Source organism: Chelonoidis abingdonii, chromosome 5, assembly GCF_003597395.2.
Source record: "Chelonoidis abingdonii isolate Lonesome George chromosome 5, CheloAbing_2.0, whole genome shotgun sequence".
Lineage (NCBI taxonomy): Eukaryota > Metazoa > Chordata > Testudines > Testudinidae > Chelonoidis > Chelonoidis abingdonii.
Window position 1 is genome coordinate 23,572,258 of NC_133773.1, and position 20,147 is coordinate 23,592,404.

A 20,147-nucleotide genomic window follows, 5' to 3' on the forward strand; every position below is an offset into this window, starting at 1 on the left:
TTCTTTTATCTAGAGCCATATTGTTCCCTCCCAAAGACATAATCACTGGGAGCGGGATTGTTTTCCAAGCAAAACTCTGAAATTCACCTGAAGGAGCGCCCTGCTATTCTTGCTCTCTGGGAGGAAGAGTTTGCAGGTGGTGGGAGGTATGAGTTACACAGAGGCCAGGTCTACACGACGCGCGAAAATCGATTTTAGATACGCAATTTCAGCTACGAGAATAGCGTAACTGAAATCGATTATCTAAAATCGATCTACTCACCCGTCTTCACCGCGCGGGATCGATGTGCGCGGCTCGCCATGTCGATTCCGGAACTCCGTTGGTTTTGGTGGAGTTCCGGAATCGATGTAAGCGCGCTTAGGGATCGATATATTGCGTCTAGATGAGACGCAATATATCGATCCCCGAGCAATCGATTGTAACGCGCCGTGGCCAGAGTGTTAGCTCTGAAGCCTGTATATCCTGATGATGTGTGGGGGGAAAAAAGATCCAGTTCCACAGAATGTGAGCTCTTCCATGTAGTAGTAATGTGTTTAATGTTACAGTTAAATCAGGATTCATGACTGAGATAGGAGATTTAGAGCAGAGCAAGAATTAGTTACAGACAATGTTTTAGACAATTATAGAATAAGAAAAATGTTTTTGGAATACATATGCAGAGATGCATGCAAACTTTTGCACATGCCCAAGTTGTATATGTAAGATGTTTGATGCTTGAAGAATATAATTTTCAATATATACATATCTCCATTCATACATTTCAGACAGATTTAAGATGACCCGTGTGACAGACTTTCAATGGAAACCTTACATGACACAGTTTGCTGAATTAAAATGAAAATAATACCACACCCAGAGGATTCCTATAACCCTTATGTACCCTGTGTTCTCTGCCAGTTACGATCAAAAGGTCTTGGGTCACAGCTGTCACGCATATCACAGTTGCATGGAAAGTTACTGTATGTCATGTGATCCATGTGCACATTGTGCACTGTTGCATTTGCATATACTGTTTGTTTGTTTTTTTAAATTGGGCATATACATGTAGGGTGAGATTTTCAAGAACACTGTCTTGGTCTGCCTCTTCCCACATTGATGTCAATGGGACTTTTTTATTCTTGTTAGGGCTATGATGAGCACTTTATAAAATCATACTTCTGGATGCTATGAGTTGGAACAAATGGAGCAGTCACCATTTCTGGATGCTATACATTTGTGACTCAGGTCTGAATTATGGGATTCATTCTCTTTTGCTATTTAAAAAGTATAAATGTGCAGGTTTGAGAAATTTCCCCTCACCCCATTTATAGAAGTCCCAATGAAATGAAAAATCATTGTGGAAAGATCAGTTTACACCATGTTTTGATATTTAAAGAAATTAGAGGTTTAACTGAAATAAATTAATAACAAGTATATGTAGAAGCTACTTTTTAAAATAAATGTACACAGTGAAACTGTACTTACTGTGTATACTGGTGCTGATCCTGGAACTGGTAGCAAGGAAAATGTCTATTAATCTATAAGCTAATAAGTTGCTTTCATATAGAAATCAAAACCAAGATGGTAAATAGTTGTATTGTGGCTTACCTAAGGGCAATTTGGCATGTCTGTTTAATGGGTTTTAGTTCTATTTTGACTGACTGTTTTATACATCTGTAGCTCTCGGAGATTGCCCCCTGGAGCTTTGAGTGAAAATCTGGAGCTTTTAATGTGACTTTTAATGCTTTTTAATGTTTTATTAAAAACTTTTAATAATTTACATGGCAGCAAGATCATTGTGATGCCATGATTCTACTGGGAGTACTGGGAAGGTTGGGTTTTAAGTGAAAACCTACTGTTCCTAACTTGACTTTTCTCAGTGCAATATTGACCATATTTCCTGAGTTAGTTTTGTTTATTGTGAAAATGTTTTCATTTCTAAGACTGTACATCACTTGCTGTCTCTCTTCTCTGGTATTTTCCTTTCTATGATTTTGGCAAATGTGTTGGTGGGATTTTGCTTAATAAACAAAGTCTATTAAAATGAATAACATTCCTGATATTGCACTTACTAAAGGTGTAGAAGGGTGTTAGAGATAAGGTATAGACAGGTATTCTTAAAACTGTAGGCCAGATCTTCAGCTGAACTTGAGCCACACAGATTTATACTAGCAGAGAATATAGCCAAATCGATTTAACTGCACATTGCACAGATGCTAAGATACAAAGGTGTGGGTTTGGTTTTTTTTGTTTTTAAACTTTTATTATATGCATTTAGCACCATCATGTTACAAAATTGTGAGTGCTGTTTTTCTCTTAAGTTCTTAGATTGTAGCTTAATAACCTTAATTTTTAAAAGGGATTATGATGTATTTCTCCAGCACTTGGCATCATACAGTCCTTTTGGTCTCTCAAAACTTTCTCTAAATTGAGTTGCTATTTGTTGCTGATATTCCTTAATTTCAAAAGGAAACACTTTCCAGCTCACTTCTTCATGGTTAATGCACTCAAACATTTGACTTAAATACCTGTATCTGATGTGGATTGTATCAGACATTTTAAAACAGGAATAACTCTTACTCTAGAACCCCATTTGTTACGAAGGACTGAACTAGGACTCACTCATTATTTTAAATCTTTTCATGCTGCTGTTTGATATCTGGAGACATGAGCCTTGGTCTGTCTCCATAGCTAGCCCATCCTTGCCATCCATAATTCAGCACTGTTTGCCATCCCTGCTGCCTGAGGGAGACCAGGTAATGGAAAAGAAAGGAGGTTGCAAGACAGGATCATAGTGAGTAGGAGTTAGTTAAGAGAAAAAATGTTAAGATCTAATCAGAAGTACATGTTTAGATCTTGAAAGTAAAACTTATGGGGGGTGGGGATTAGATCCCTATTTCTGTTGCAGTTTTAGGGTAATTATTTCAAGTATTGCACTGTTCCTCAGTTCATATATCTTTAGTCTTCTCCTCTCTCATCAGCCATGCTACTATACATACCTTCTAATGGTTTCCACCCAACCTGAAATAGTCTGTAGTTTACACCTATAAATTCATATGGTTGATATTTTATACTATGTACAGTAGAACATAGATCCCTTTAAAGCACTTGGCAGACTAACTCGATGTGCTGGGCAGTTTTTCTCTGATTGTCATCCCTATGGTATATTCATAGTGAGCCAAAAAGATATTTTAGAATTGGGAAGGGTACAGAGAAGGGCAACAAAATTGATTCCATATGAGGAGAGATGAAAAAGACTGGGACTTTTCAGTTGGTGTGGCTTGCAAGTGGAAGGCTGTTTGTGAACAGCCCACGTGGGAGCTACTTGAGCAAGTCATTGTAAGGCACCCATGGTTGTAAGGCAAGGGTGACACAGCCCCCCATTAGACTGGATTGTGCCCCGATATGTCACAGCACACCTCTGTCTGTATCTTTTCATATAAAATGTGTGGATGCATCATTGTTTCTTCTGTAGAATTGCTTTTCATATTGTGGGTTATTTTCTGCTGTTTATTTTTTTTCTTTTAATTACAACATGAAATTTTATAATCTCTCATGGTATGTTTGCTCCTAAGAGAAGATTATCTGTGTATGTATTTTCTTCTGAATGAAAGAGGGGGCGGAAGGATATGCATGTGCATGTGCACACACACATATTGACCCTGTTGGATAATAAACTGGTACTTTAAGCACTAAAAGCACAGCTTTCTACCACCTTTAACTAAAGGAGTAACTGCATTAGTGGTCTCATTAGTAAGCTTTTGTTGTGCACTGTCCACTGAAGGAGACACAATTCACATATCCAGAGTGTTACGCTTGTTAAAGGAAGCCCATCCTTAGTATTTGATGTACATAAGAGTTCAACTCCACGTACGAGTTACCACTTGGCAGTGACCCCCCAAGTTGGCACAAGGGTTGGCAGGAGGGACTGAACCTGGAACTTTCATACCAAAAACACATGCCTCCCCTAAATTCACTCATGCTGGTGACCCACACACCTTGGGTTATTGGAGTGTTGTGTACCCACTTAGAGAAGACAAAACCACAGGTAAGGAGGCCATTTTTACCTTTTTCCAGAGGTGCTGAACATTAGCAGCAATATTCTGTTTCCATTTGTTTTTCACAAGCTGGCTTCTGACTATTTCTGTAAATAAAGGCACAGTTAAAACACTTTTATTAATGTATTTCTTGATGTTGATTGATAACCATGTTTTTTTACAGATCAATAAAAGGAACAGATGTGTGATACAGCTATACTGTTTTCTACATGTTTAAAGGGATTTTTTCCCCCATATTGAGCTCCATCGTAACTAAGTAACTGTGTATAAAATTTCCTTCCTGGTTTTCAAAACTTCCTATTGGCTTGCTCTACCCTGCATCTTACTCATTTCCATCTTTGCCCTTGCAGATGTCACAGAAATCACACTTCTAACGTACTAAAGCAGAGCAATATCTAGGTTAAACCATAATGTTAAGACTCTTCACCACTTCTAAGTTCTTCAACTTTTACTTGGGGGCTTTTTTTAAAAATTACATTATTTCTTCTTCTTCATCCTGCAGACTTGTTATTGCAGGCAGTACTCATCCTGAGCTGGCCATCTCTGTCTGCTCCTTGCAGCTCTCCATGATTGAGGGTCACTCTTTCGCTTGCGCTGACTACCTGTTTGGAAATCTTCATCTCTGAGTAACATCCTGTCTTTAATTCCTTATTCTTATTTTTTGTTTGAGACTTATTATTTTAGGATGCTTTATATGAAGGCTGCCGTTTAATTATATTTGCAATGTATTGTAATTGCATTTTTATATTTCTTATAAACAGTGCCAACTAGCTTAGAAAAATTTTAACTACGCATAATTTAGTACTAATCAGGGGGACAAGGGCCTCTGGTTTTAAAACATTTTGAGTCCCCACTCTGTCACTCAAACACATTTTAAAGTAAGAAAGAAAGAAGCAGGACATGTGCATTCAGGATTCTAATATATTTTGTGGTGTTAGTATCAAGCCATCCATTTGCCAGTGGGGCACAACTTATCAGCCCTTTTCCTGGCATTATGCAGAACATGCAATCAGTGATGAACTTTAAAAAAAAAAAATGAAGTGGGGGAAAACCACAAGACAAAACCATTTAGAGGGGTATTGTTCCATTAAATATATTGACATTTCCCAAATGTAAAAGGTTACAACAAGTTGCTATAGAGGTTGGTTTCAGATTTCTATCAGGGCATTATAAGCAAACGCATACCTATTTTAAGAAAAGTTATTTGATAACATCTCTTTTAGGGAAATTCTCAATTGTAGTCTCATTATCTAGTTTCTGTTTTACATTAGGGTCTTGATCCTGATGCTGAGTGTTTTTTAGGGTATGTCTACACTACTCGCTGGGCAGCAATCGATCCAGCAGGGGTCGATTTATCGCGTCTAGTCTAGACGTGATAAATCGACCCCCAACCGCTCTCCTGCCCACTGCTGTACTCCACCGCCATGAGAGGTGCAGTTGGAGTTGACGAGGGAATTCTAGCAGTTGACTCACCGCAGTGAAGACACTACAGTCGGTCAGTCTAAGTACATCAACTTCAGCTATGTTATTCACGTAGCTGAAGTTGTATAACTTAGATTGATTTCCTCCCCTCAATCTCCCCCGCAATGTAGACCAGGCCTTAGTAAAGCACCAGTGGGAGCTAGGGGAACTCTGAAGCTCAGAAGACTGGCTAATACCTTGCAGAAATGAGTCACAGATCTCCACTGCTTTTGAAAGGAATACAGAATTGTGTTTCCTTTGGTATTAATAGAAACTAAAAGTGAGTATTTAAAAAAATATTAGAGAACTATCTACTGCCCCATAGAGTCTAATCAGCATCCGAAAATATTTTAATGTAGTATACAGGTTACATGTAGAAATGCCCTACGCTGTGAAACTCAAAGAAATCTCAGAAATTAGAGATGGGCAAAAAGGATTTATCTAGTTAATTCTTCTGACCTCTTTCCAACATAAATCTAACACCTTGGCCTCCCTAATTATGCTCTACTTAATTGTAATGTCTCTTAAAATTATCAGCATGAGCAGGAATACTTTGCTTATTTGTATCATGGTAAGTATCTGCATGGGCTGTTTAGAATCTGCAGAGCTGTAATACACATTTTTGGTTTATTTGATTTGTTACCATCAACGCATAAATCTTTTTAATTTTTAAGATTTCATTTCTTTTCTTTCCTTTTTTTTAAAGGCCCTGTGGAATTCTCCATGTACTGACGGCTCAGTTTACAAACCAATCAGCATCTCATTGGTTCCAACATTATTAAATTAAAAAAACAGCATCTGGACACTCTGCGCTTATGGATTTAATTAAATATTGATGAATATGAAATGAGCCTCGATTTACCAGTACTTCCTGTGTTTACCTAACTTTGCAAAATACTACTATTTCATAAGCTTTGCGATATCAAAAATAAGACTTTGTGACAAGATCTGCATTATTAAATTTATTAATAAATTATCAAGTTATTCATTATCTAAAATAAAACATTTGTGTACAGCTATGTTATTAAAAATAACTAAGAAACAGTAGTCTATTGACCCTTGAATCGCTGAGATTAGAGAACATATTTTAAAAGTCTACAGCCTTACGAAAATGAACCTTTAAGTTGGAAAATTTTTCTGTGTCTTGCATTAGTAATAGATGTCCATCACTAGTGAACACAAGAGCAACTCCTTTAAATGCATGATGTATTGGGCAAATATTCATTTTCTTGTATAAATAATGGTTTGTAATCTTTAGGTGAAATACTGCCCACATTTATTCTTATGCACTGGATTTCCATGAGCATAAGGGAGGTCAGAATTTATCCACTTGTATATTAAGGAAGCATTAGGCCATATCCTTTAGGGTACAGAGTACTCTCCAGTTGTGCTGAAGTCATTGGAATCATTGTTTTATTGTCCTTCAATTCTGCAGTTTTTCATAAGAGTTTCAGTTTACGTGAGGCATCTTTTAACGTGCGACTGAAGCAGATAAGAACATAAGAATGGCCGTACCGAGTCAGACCAAAGGTCCATCTAGCCCAGTATCTGTCTACCGACAGTGGTCAATGCCAAGTGCCCCAGAGGGAGTGACGCTAACAGGCAATGATCAAGTGATCTGTCTCCTGCCATCCATCTCCATCCTCTGATTAACAGAGGCTAGGGACGCCATTCTTTACCCTTCTTGGCTAATAGCGATTTATGGACTGACACACCATGATACACGACAGCTCTCTCTGACTAGCTAGAGGGCAAAATATACTTAGTCACTTAGCGTGAGTAGTTTTCTGTTCCCTGAGTGACCAGAGCAGGGGCTGCACTAGGAGTAATCAGGAACCTGCTAGAACCAATTAAAGCAGACAGGCTGATTAGAACACCTGCAGCCAATCAAGGCAGGCCTAATCAGGGCACCTGGTTAAAAAGGAGCTCACTCCAGTCAGGGCGGGGGAGCCAGAGAGAGGAAGTGCGTGTGAGGAGCTGGGAGCAAGAGGCACAAGGAGCTGAGAGTGAGAGGGTGTGCTGCTGGAGTGACTAAGGAGTACAAGCGTTATCAGACACCCAGGAGGAAGGTCCTGTGGTGAGGATAAGAAGGTGTTGGAGGAGCCATGGGGAAGTAGCCCAGGGAGTTGTAGCTGTCATGCAGCTGTTACAGGAGGCCTATAGACAGCTGCAATCCACAGGGCCCTGGGAACCCGAGAGTAGAGGGCGGGCCTGGGTTCCCCCCCAAACCTCCCAACTCCTGATCAGACACAGGAGGAGTTGATCCAGACTGTGGGAAGTTAATCATTTTAGTTGCCCTTTTCTGAACCTTTTCTAGTGCTAGAATATCTTTTTTGAGGTGAGGAGACCACATCAGTACACAGTATTCGAGATGTGGGCGTACCATGGATTTATATAAGGGCAATAAAATATTCTGTCTTATTCTCTATCCGCTTTTTAATGATTCCTAACATCCTGTTCGCTTTTTTGACTGCCTCTGCGCACTGCATGGACATCTTCAGAGATCTGTCCACCATGACGCCAAGATGAACAAACTACAAACTGTATTCCCTGGATATGGTTCAGTGATTACACAAAAATGTACTTGTCTATGTAGACAGCAGGTGACTTCTTGAACCCATCCTTAAAAAATTGGTGTACACATTAGTAAAATCCAAATGAACTTTTTTTGTTTTGATTATGACCTTTTTAATCAAAGAAATCAACATAAGGTAACCAAGTTGAACTTAAACCTTCTCCCCAGGCTTGGCGGCTCCTAAGTTTCCTGAGCTAGGTCTATCTGGCTTTACCATAAGTTGGATCGTCTTTTATCCCCACAGGGAGCCATTCCTACTTCCCGAATAACAAGATTGGGTAGCGGCAAAACTCTTAATCCTTTCCCAGTCATCTGCTGCTAACTGGATGACTATTAATATTAGTGTTTCCATAGTGCCTAGGGGCCCTGGTCATAGACATAGATGTTGTTGAACATCAGCTATTGTTTAGTCTCTGGGATCTTGCATTTGAAAAGGATGGCATTTTACACTTGAATTAAAAAAAAATCAGCTTTTGGCTTTAAAGGTGCCTGAAATGAGGTTTTTTTAAAAAACATTTTCCAAGATAATATTAGACTTTACTCATATATTTGATTGTTAACTGACTTGTACATGTGGTTGCTGTAATACAGGTGGCAATATTTATCAATTCTTATCTTTTATGTTGGTTAGCTGCTTTTCTGATCCCCAGACTCTCAAGATCATATTTTAGGCCAGGTTTTCGCTCCAGGATCTTCTACTAACACAGACCCCACCCTGTATCCAAGTGGAGACCAGTGGGATTATAAATTATTTATATTGTGACAGACCCAGACCAGTGGGCTACAGGAGTCTGGTAGAGGGCAAATATACTGGTCACTGGCTGAGTAGTTTTCTGTTCCCTGAGTGACCAGAGCAGGGACTGCACTAGAGTAATCAGGAACCTGCTAGAACCAATTAAGGCAGACAGGCTAATTAGAACACCTGCAGCCAATCAAGGCAGGCTAATCAGGGCACCTGGGTTTAAAAAGGAGCTCACCCCAGTCAGGCAGGGAGGAGCCAGAGGAGAAGGAGTGTGAGTGAGGAGCTGGGAGCAAGAAGCTGAGAGTGAGAGAGTGTACTGCTGGAGGATTTAGGAGACAAGCATTATCAGACATCAGGAGGAAGATCCTGTGGTGAGGATAAAGAAGGTGTTTGGAGGAGGCCATGGGGAAGTAGCCCAGGGAGTTGTAGCTGTCATGCAGCTGTTACAGGAGGTACTATAGACAGCTGCAATCCACAGGGCCCTGGGCTGGAACCCGGAGTAGAGGGCGGGCCCGGGTTCCCCCCAAACCTCCCAACTCCTGATCAGACACAGGAGGAGTTGACCCAGACTGTGGGGAAGATCACTGAGGTGAGCAAATCTGCCAATAAGCGCAGGACCCACCAAGGAGGAGGAGGAACTTTGTCACAATATGCAGTGAGTTATTTCTCTCTCATATGCTCATGCACACATCCATCAGATTAATTCAGTTTAGAAGGTGTGTCTGTTATCACAATACTCGTCCATATACTGCATAGCATTGGAGAAGCACAGCACTTTATTAGAATCAAGATATAAATGGTGAAATCCTTGCCCCATTGAAATCAGTGGAAAAACTCTGACTTCACTGAAACCAAGGTTTAACACCAAAATATTAACGTTTTAACTTGTTAAATAAATATCATTTATATTCTTCTCACTGTTAAGTATTTGTCCTATAAGTAAACTAAACTAAACTATCTTGGTGGAACGTCTGAAGATAAATAGGACTATTACATAAATGTTAAGTCACCTTATTTTGCTTCAAGAACTGAATGAGCCACAAATACACAATAAATCAAGACAATTGAACTGATCCCCTAGAGATTATTGACATTTCTCTTTCGAGCTTCCCCTTCTCTTTTGCTGTTGTCACTTGTTTTCTCTGATTAATTCTTATTTCCTTATCTATTCTGAGACTCCTCTTTGTAGTTGTCATGGGAATGCAATTATTGCCGCTCCATACCCTTTTATTTTTTGTCTTGCTTTTTTCATACTTATCATGTTTATCAAGCCACAAACACTAGCCCATTCAAAAGAAGACTACCTGGATGAAGAAAAGAGTGTTGTTCATCACAATGATTTGGCACTAGGGTTTGTGTTCTGCCTTAAAGCAGTAAGTAGAACTTCTGAGTGGAGACAGATGTGAATCAGCAAGTACAATAAATAAATGAAGATGATTTTGGAAAGTAACCCATTTTCAGTTTAGGGTTCCAATAATAAAATAAAGTGGTTGTTTCCTAGAGTATACAGTCTCATTTTACTTGTGTGCTATCTGCAGTCCTGATATGCAGCAGCTTTTGCAAGGTAGAACTTCCAAGAAAAGAGTTTATTTAAGGACAGCAAATCCCTTTTACATGTTGAACTATCGTTTCCAAAACTATTACAGTGGGGGCGGGGCATTATCTTTCTGAATGTTATTACAATGCAAAGTTGGATGTGACTTCTGAGCCTTGATGGGGTAATAAGCACAAGGAACATATTTTCAACCCTATCCAGAAGTCGCCCAACTCCTCCAATACATTTAATCTTTTATCCTTTTGTTTTTACTTTGCTTTTCCCTGATTTCATATCAGAGTATAAACTAATGAGAAACTATTCATGTTCATGTTTTGTCCAGATGTTTTCTGTTACTCTCAAGAGCAAGACAAAGCTGTTCTGCAAAAATCATGATTGACATGAGTGGTATTCCAGCTTCTAGAGTACACAATCAGATATCTTCAACTAAGTCAGTTAGAGTAACAACAGCAATAAATTAAACAGATAGAAACTTCCAAAAAACTCTCCTGAATCTTAGTAAGCACAAAAGGCTCTTGATGTATAAAATTGCTCTTAATGTAAGAACAAATATATTTGTGCCTTTCTTCAGGCTTGCTTTGATGCAGTAACTGTCAATACAAAAGTAAAATTCTGATGTGTCATTAGATCCTCCTCTACTTATTACAGAGAATTAAGCAGGACATTTGAATTAGTATGGAAACAAAGTGATATAACAACTCATAATTGCTGTAAAAATTAGCTCTTCTGAGTGTATATGAGCATTTTTCCCAGTACTGAGAACAATTACCTTTTAAAAACACACACAAATGTGGCATGATAATCTTGTTTTCCTATAATGAGCAAAATTGCAGCATTCTGCCCACTGATGATGAACAATATTGCTGGCAGAAATAATTTGTACTTGCATTGAGCTAACACATTAAACAAGCTGTCTGAGTATGTTCTTTTCTTTTCTTTCTCTTTTTTTCCATCATATTTTCACATTTGGTCCTTTATTGTGTGATGTATTGTCCTCCTCCCATCTTCTGTCTCTGTCTGTGCATGCCACCATTCACAAAGAGGAGCATGTGAAAAGTGGGTCACTGAGTAGCCATAGAACTGTAAACTGCTCCAAATGCAAAAATTAACAGAGCTGGGAAAACCAGGAAGGAACAAGTACCATGGATCGTGCTCTTGCTCTCCGTGTAGACAAACAAATCCCTTCAAGTCTTGTGCGAGGAATGTTCCTGGGACAGTTTTCTTATAAATAGGGCTCCAGGTTTGTCACAGTGAGAAAAAAGTCACAGACAAATGGGGAAAATCTTTTTTTTTCTGTGACCCAACCTGCAGTTGCAGTTCATGTTTTCTGGGGCTGAGCCGCCCCGCTCCGGGTCACAATGCAGCTCAAGTTTGATATGCCCAACCCATCATGACTGAGTGGTGGACGAAACTTGCACAGTGTTGCAGTGCTGCACTATAGGTCGCAATGCCCAGAGCAGGACTGTAGGCTCAGCCCTCAGGGATAGCAAAGTCACAGGAGAAACTTCTGCAGGAAAGACACAAGAAGTGCCCCTGCAGGATGACTGCAGGATGGGCTCACTCTCCAGGCCCCTGAATCTCCCCTCTGCACCAGGACAGGATTAGGGTTGCAGTGCTGGGGGCAGGGGGTGCTTCTGTGTGTGGTTGCTCTCCACCTGTCAAGATGAGGAGAGCATTTTTTGTTTTAAAAGATGAGGGAGCATTTGCAGTCAATTTAATAATCCATGATTTTATTACATTTACCCGTGACTCCCCTGTGATTTTTGATTAAAGAAAAATTGCTGTGACAAATCTGCAGCCCTACTTATAAAAACACCTGTAGGATGACAAAGGGAAACTGTCACAAATGGCCTCGAAGTGGTATGGGTTGATGTAACAAGCCTACTGTGCTGTTTCTGGGTACTTTTTGTAAGCACAGGGATTTCTCCCTCCCTCCCATGTTCTTCTCCAAAGTTTGCCTTCCCCACAGTGCAGTGTAGTCTGTTGTTTGTCAGACAGTTTCCCTTTCCACTCCAGAGGTGGCTGCATTCATTAGGCAGTATGTATATTTTGTATAAATTGCTTCAGGATTAATTTAATGTAAATAAATCTATGCTTTTCTACTATTGGAATTCTTGAGAGCTACAGCTGGGTGTTTGTGTTAGACATGCAACTCCAAATTATATATAGAGTAAGGGACCTCATTTTTAATTAATTTAAGGATGACTAGTAACTATGAGCCATTGACTTTGCGATAAATAGCCTCTTAAGTACCCTAGCTTCTGCTCAAAGTAGTGATTATTCCATACCCACGTTCACCATGTTACTCCTGCCGTCATCCTCAGTGATCACCATCCAGGTGTTCCAAAAGTTTTAGATATGCTCTTCTGCGCCATAAAAATCTGACACTGCTCTTGTAATCCGGTGATTTACGTAGGCAGAACAGCAATAACTTAAGTCATACATCTTCATTTTCCTTTCTGTGTTACATTTTAGGAGCATGATATTAAACAACTATAGTAAAAATTTATTTTTTTTTCTTGTTAGACAATTTAACATTTCTAAGAAAACAGACATTCCCATTCTTTAGTAGATGTTCTGCACATTTTACATGATCGGCAACAAACACTTGGGAAAGAACTTGATTGTGTGATGCTTTCATGCCAAATAGCCAACTGATAGATAAAATAACACAGACTTCAGGGAATGTATCCTTTAACATTATCTAAGTGGTTAATGTGTATAATTATGTGAAATTAAATTGGAACTTTAATCATAAATGTAATAGTGCATTATGTTCTCAGTTAACAGTAGTCATTTAAGTAGGCTGTACTGTACAAAAAGAGAAATCTCAGCCAATTTGACCAAAGTATAGGTCTTGGAAAAGAAGAGTTTTGTCAAGAGAGGTTTAGTAAATCTTTCATGAATGGTGTTATCTTGTTTTTGTTAATCCCCTGGATGGTGTAGCTCTCTCTTTCCCTTCTCCCTACCCATGTAAGGCAAAATTCTTGTCATCACCCTTCCATTAACTCCAGTGGGAACTTCGCAAGACTAAGGCAAGCAGGATTTACCCCCAGATGCTGTAGACTCCAGCTCCAAAGGTTAGAATGGGCCAGATAAAACATGAGCTGCTACTATATCTAGAATCATATGCAGTAATATGTAGCCATTGCCTTCAGTTAAAGTCATATTAACATACAAGTTTCATGATAGCTTCCATTGTTGTATGCCGTATTGTTGTAGCTGTGTTTGTCCCAGGATATTTGGAAGACATGGTGAGGACTGTGGAGGAGGAATATTTGAGAGTCCCAGTTCATTCTTGCTTTCTTTGTTTTCAACTGCTGCTTTATTTTTTTTCCTCTTTCATCAGAGGGGAGTCGGTAAGAATGCAGAGATTATTACTGTTCTCTTTCCACCATTTCTTCTTGCTGCTGCTTTTATTTTATTTTATTTTTTTTGGCAGGTGGCGGGGTGGTGGTGGAAGGAATGAATGGAATGGGGCCTCAGTGGACTCATGTCAGATATTTTTGACATTTGCTTATCTCTGTGCAACTTTGCCAATATATCTTAGACCAGATTTGACATATACTTATTCTTCCAGTCTTGGATATCCTTTCCCTAATGCCTGCTGCTGTAGCAAATTTTGGGGTGGTTCTGTGATTTAAGAAAAAGTCTTGAGGAGAAAATATACTAAGACCATCAAAATTACTTCTCTTTTTATACCTAATGTCTAATCCTGGTATACATTACAGAGTAAAAATGCTGGTATCTCATTTGTGCTGTCTGGCACCCTATAGTGATTTTATGTCAAAGGAGTGTTTCTATTTTTATAAAGTCCCACAGTTTATTCTTTATATTAGACCCAAGAAATAATCCCCCATTATTTTGGAACACAGTGGGGAGAGCCATCGTAGCTTATCCAAGGTCATGAACAGGATGCTGTTGTGTAGTGTGAATTTCAGGTCTAGCTTCCTAAAAACAGGTATTCGCTTCCTGGCTCTGGTTTTTCCCTTTCCTCTGGCAGTATTTTGCAAGTGTCACTTGCAATGTTAGAATTCTTCCGGAGACACCTGAAGCTGTGTTTGTTAGTACAAGAAAGGTGGTATCCATGCTGTCATGAATCTTCCTTTGGTGGTGGTTAAAAAATGTATTTATAGCATGGGCAGGGAGCCTTTGAATAACAATGTGGAATCTGAATGCGATGCAGAATATGTGAATAGCCATATGATTTTTTTTTTTAGAATTCCTAACTAATATAATACCAGAAGACCCAATGCACAACATGAGCCAAATTCACAACTGGTATTAGCGAATATATTGGGAGAGTTCCACTGACTGAAACTGTGTTACCGCTGCTTACCACAGTGGTAAATTTTAGCCCATTTTTTAAAAAAAATATAACTATTTGGTCTCTTCTGTTAGTTCTAGAATTCTGGACAGCATCCACTTTTCACTCTGAATTTATTTTAAGTGTGATTCCATGGTAGTCATTGTAATTCTAAAATTTAATCCATCATTTTGTTGAATATTGTCTCTCTTACAGGCAAATGATATAGCTATTATACACACAGGTTGTTTGTGTTATAGTACTAAGAGAAAGTGCTTGGGTAGGTGAACTTAGGAACCTTTTATACCTACCATGGGGGGGGGGGGGAAGAGAGCCGTAACTGGTTTTGTTCACTTTTTAATGCTGTTATTTCTCTGTCTTTTTGACTAGTCTTGCATCTCTTGTTGCCAATTTTGCAACTACATCTGGCTGTTGGGAATCTTTTGATTCTTTGTTAGTGGTATGGTTCATGTTCTTACTCATTATTTCCCCCTGATATTGATCCTTTTCTGTTCTCCTTTTATCTTGCTATATTGTTTTTATTCTTTCTCCCTCACATCACAGTCCCATTTGGCTCATAATTGACTTCTCTTTCCTGTAATACCATTTTTATCGCTCTCAAAGCATGTTTTTCAAATGTAAAAAAAAGAACCCTAGAAAATGTTTTTTTTTTCCTTTTTAATTACTATTTTTCCAGATCTTGTTCCTTGTTTTGGGTTTATGGGGGAGGGAGGCGATTAAAGATATTTAAAATAAATTATCTGTACAGAATGGTCCTATAGAATTGAAAAAAATCATAGAAATGTAGGACTGGAAGGGACCTCAGTAGGTCATCTAGTCCAGTTCCCTGCACTGAGGCAGGATTAAGTATTATCTAGACATCCTGACCCGCTGGTGTTTGTCTAACCATTTATTAAAAACCTCTGAGACACCACAACCTCCCTAGAAAATTTGTTCGTTCTTAACTACGCTTACAGTTACAAAGCTTTTCCTAATATCTAATGTCAATCTCCTTACTGAAATGTAAGTCCATTACTTCTTGTCCTGTCCTCAGTGATAACGGAGAACAATTTATCCTCCTCTTCTTTACAGCAAACTTTTACGTACTTGAAGACAATTATTTCCTCCCTTAGTCTTCTCTTCTCCAAGCTAAACAAACTTTCCTCATAGGTCACATTTTGTAGACTTAATCATTTTTGTTGCTGTTTTCTGGGCTAATAAGCTTATTAGTGCATAGTAGAATGGAAGAATGACTTCTTGTCTCTTGCTTACAACACTCCTGGTAATATATGCTAGAATGATGCTTTATTTATTTATTTATTTATTTATTTATCAAAACCCTTACTAACATGAAGATATGACATCATCTGCTTCATCCCCATCCAGAGCCTTGTTAACATGCAAAAGGAGGATATTAGGTTGGTTTTTACATGTTTTATTATTGATAAATCCATGTTGATTGTTACTTATTACCTTGTTTTCTTCTGCATGTTTACAAATTGATTATTTTATTTGCTCCATTATCTTTCTGGCTTCAAAAGTTAAGTTGATGAGTCTCTGCTGACTTGAAGATATCTAAGTTCTCAAAATAATTTCTTAACTTGTTCTTTTCATATTTTAGCCTCAGATCGTATCCCATTTACACTGATGTTCAGTATGTTAGTTGTCCAATCACTGCTGACTTTTTTTGGTGAGGACTGAAAAAAAAAATGGTTTAACACTTTGGCTATTGCTGCTTTTTCTGTTTTGTTGTCTTTCTCTCTTTATTTAGTAATCGGCCTACTCTATCTCTGGTCCTCCTCTTGCTTCTCATGTAGTTGTAAAACTGCTTGATTGTTACTCGTTATATCCTTAGCTAGTTTAACCTCATTTTGTGCCTTGGTCTTTCTAATTTTGTCCCTACATACTTGCGTGTTTTTTTTCTTTTGTGGTGGTTGTTTAACATTCCTCTGTTGTAATATAATCTAGTTTCCACTTTTTCTAGGACTCTCTTGACTTTCAGGTTATTGAAGATCTCCTGGTTAAGTCAGGTGGCCTCTTATCTTTCCTATGGATTCATATAGTTTGCTCTTGAGCCTTCAATAATGTCTCGTTAAAATACTACCAAGTCTCCTGAACCTTTTTCCCTTTAGACTTGCTTCTCACAGGATCTTACCTTTCAATTGTCTGAGTTTGCTAAAATCAGACTTCATTAAGTCCATTGTCTTTATTCCGCTGTTTTCCTCTCTTACTGTTCCTTAATATCATGAACTCTTACAGTTTCAGGAGCACTTTCAGTGAACTTTCTGTTACAGTTAAAATACTAAAATATTGCACCAAAGCCTACAGAAAGGATATCATTCTCTGTTAAATTCTGTAAAGTTTAGTGTAATAGCTTTAAAATCTGTTAAGTTTCTGTAGAACCCTATTGGTTTTATCTTATTAAATTTTATAGGACAATCTTATAAGGGTTAGTTTTCCCCTTAGCCCTTTTCCACCTCTTTGGCCACAATTCTCTAATCTCTTCTTAACCCCAGTTCTCAAATTATTTTTTTTTTTAAATCCCCTTCATACAAAATGCACTTTAAAAGTTGACCGTCCCTTTTGTGCAAACTTTATCTAATAGCTTCAAAACAAAATTAGACCTGTTGCCTTCTGTGATGTGAGAACTCTCATTCTCCCTCTCACACCTAGCTAAAGCAATCGTGTGAAGAGCTTATTTTCCTGTTTTGCTAGAAAGTAAATCTCCATTGAACAGTTATCTGCAGCTCTAATAGTAATATATATTTTTTTCCCTCTGCAAACATTAGGGCAGGAGGGAAAGGCTCACTGTCTACCAAGAAAATAAATGAGAAAAACAAAGGCCATGCAGCAGGTGTCAATTCTAAACTGAAAAAGGAGCGGGGGGTGGGGGAGAGATTGTCTTTGTTGAACTGTACTGTGATTTAATTAAGGGCAGTGCTCTCTTCTTAAAATATTTGTAAGCAATAGGGATAGACTGATATTCCATTCCGTGGTTGTTTTTTGTTTCGTTTTAGAAGACTTAATGCTTTCTAGGCTGTAGAGTTGTTTTAGTTCTAACAGGGGCTTTTGATTTTCCTAAACAGTTTTTTACTAGCATTATACAGCATTCTGGTTTCTTGGTATTGGCTGCCAAGTATGTTTTCCAATTGACTCACAAGGTCATCTGTGCTGAACTCAGCCATCCAGCTGTTCCTTTTTATTTAACCAGTGAGAGAACCTGCTGCATTATTTATCCCTTCCTCATGGGAGTAAATGCCAACATGGCTATGTTCTCAAAACATACTGTTTGACATCAGATAGAAATGTCTTACCCAACCAACAGTGATAGAATCTCTGTGGAAGCAAAGAGTGTAACTAAGTGAAGCATTAGGCTGATTAGCCATTGCCTTGGTTTGGGAATTTCTTTTATTCACGTCTCTAGTTAAGAGTCCATAGTGGATGCATGTGTACACCCAGAATTAAGGAAATCCCTCAGCCCACTGTCCTCTTGTGATGCTTTTTGTGAAAATGGTGATTTATACTATCCCTTTATAGACTGTAATTGAAATATAATGTTAGTGAGCATATCTAAAGAAATCTGATTGGAACTCCATAACATTTACTTTGCACAGGTGATTTTCAGGACTTTTCTTAATATATTTAATGACTTTTCTATGGCACTCATCACCATGTTGTCTGAGTACAGAATCTCTTTAAATATTTAATATGCCACGCGCAAATAGAAAATCATATGTCAAGTATCTTGATCATGGGAAGCATCATTGACTTGGTGCATTTTTCCTCACTAAACCTGAACAGTACAACTGTAAAACCAGATCTTCCAGTCTTTCTGTGTGTATACACACACACACACTTGGGCAAAACTCTCCTGACATAAAGACTATAGAATTTGACTTAGAGACACTAAAGGCAACATTTCTTTTCTGTTAGTCTTTTCTTCAGTGTCAGACACTCACATCTGTGCTCTTTCTTTCTTGTAGTATTCTGTCAGTTGTTTCTCTAACTGTCAGGTTGTAAGAAATTAATATAATGCTCTGCTTTTACTCTTGGTAAATTTAATTACTCTCTGATTAGTGCCAATATTTTTGATACTTGAGGCCACGTGTTGGAAAGCCACTCAGCATGTTCTTGAATTAAATTGACTGATTATTGTAAGACCAAACCAAAATGCTATTAAATAAACCTGGAAGAGCATTTATATTGATCTCCACTGACGATTTAACATGGCTGGATACAGTACTCCTTCAGAAGAAGCTTCCATGAAGACAAAAGTCTTAAAGTTACACAAAGCATTAAACCATTCTGAAACCCCTGCATTGTTGTCTGTAGATTCTTTACCGTATGTCAGAGGAGGCATTCTGATCTTTCTGATTTCTTTTAGCCATCAGCAAGAGGGAAAACCTTTAACGAGAATTTACAAAATACACCTCAATATTCTTTGCTGGAGAAAGTTTAGATTTCAGAAGTGTGGAAACCACAACATGACACTATTGCTCAGTTTAGGTCTCCGCTACAGTGCCCTGAGTTACCATAGCACATTAAGGTGAGCTTTATACAACAAAAAAACAATCCTCATGCTCCTCCTTATGCATCTTGACATTTTAATTTTGAACTTATGTTATTTTTACCTAACATATTGATTGATTCTCATCAGATATCTCTCTGTAATGTGCAGTTAATTAACCAGATTGTCTGCAGGTGACATGTTGATGGAATAACACTTACCATGACACTTCCCATTAAGGATGCTTTCTGTGATCAAAATACACTTAGGAGATTTGCTCCACAAGCTTTGTTTGGTTTTGATGACACATAATCTTTCATGTGGAGAAGCCTCTCACTGCATACATGAAGAAGGCATTCGCAAGTCACTTAAATAGCGAAGCATCTTAGTCAAAGACCTTACACATAAATAAACCAGTGAATGCTGAACTGACTCTGTAGCCTACATTGACCTTGTCATATATTATTGATATCTCAGCAGCATAATCATATTCAAGTTATCATGTTATCTCTTTTTAGTCTAATTATCTTTGAATACCTTCACTGGCTTCCTTTCATCTTATTTCAGACTTCTCTCCAAGGCACAGTACAACTTGTCCACTCTTTTGCCTCTGCTATTATTTCCTCCTTTGATTTTCCTCTTCCCAACTCTTCTCCTAATTACTCTGTGTATCCTCTTGCCTTGGTGTCTTCTTCCCTGGTGATCTTTGTACTTGTGTCTCTGTCTTCTCATGCACCAGTCAGTCAGCAGTCCTCCCTTCTTTCAAGCCCCTCTTAAAACATATACACCTCTGTCATAAACAGATAGCTAAGGGTTAATGTTTCTTTCACCTGTAAAGGGTTAACAAAGAGAACCAAACACCTGACAAGAGGACCAATCAGGAAACCGGATTTTTCAAAGCTTAAGGGAGGGAATTTGGGGGTTTTTCTTGGTCTTGGGTTTTTGTCTGTTCTGTGCTCTCTC

General features: G+C 38.4%; 1 protein-coding gene across 3 annotated transcripts in view; it reads left to right on the forward strand.

Moving 5' to 3' along the window:
• Positions 1–20,147, forward strand: part of CCSER1 (coiled-coil serine rich protein 1) — a 1,157,679-nt gene that overhangs the window by 742,597 nt on the left and 394,935 nt on the right. Inside the window, exon 10 of one of the 3 annotated variants that reach the window (XM_075066157.1) lies at positions 6,206–6,500. The exons of the other annotated variants lie outside the window; for them this stretch is intronic. Within the exon in view, the coding sequence (XP_074922258.1) occupies positions 6,206–6,286 (81 nt within the window). The 3' untranslated portion in view covers positions 6,287–6,500. Of the gene's footprint in view, positions 1–6,205; positions 6,501–20,147 lie in introns of those variants that run through there. 3 annotated transcript variants of the gene reach the window in all.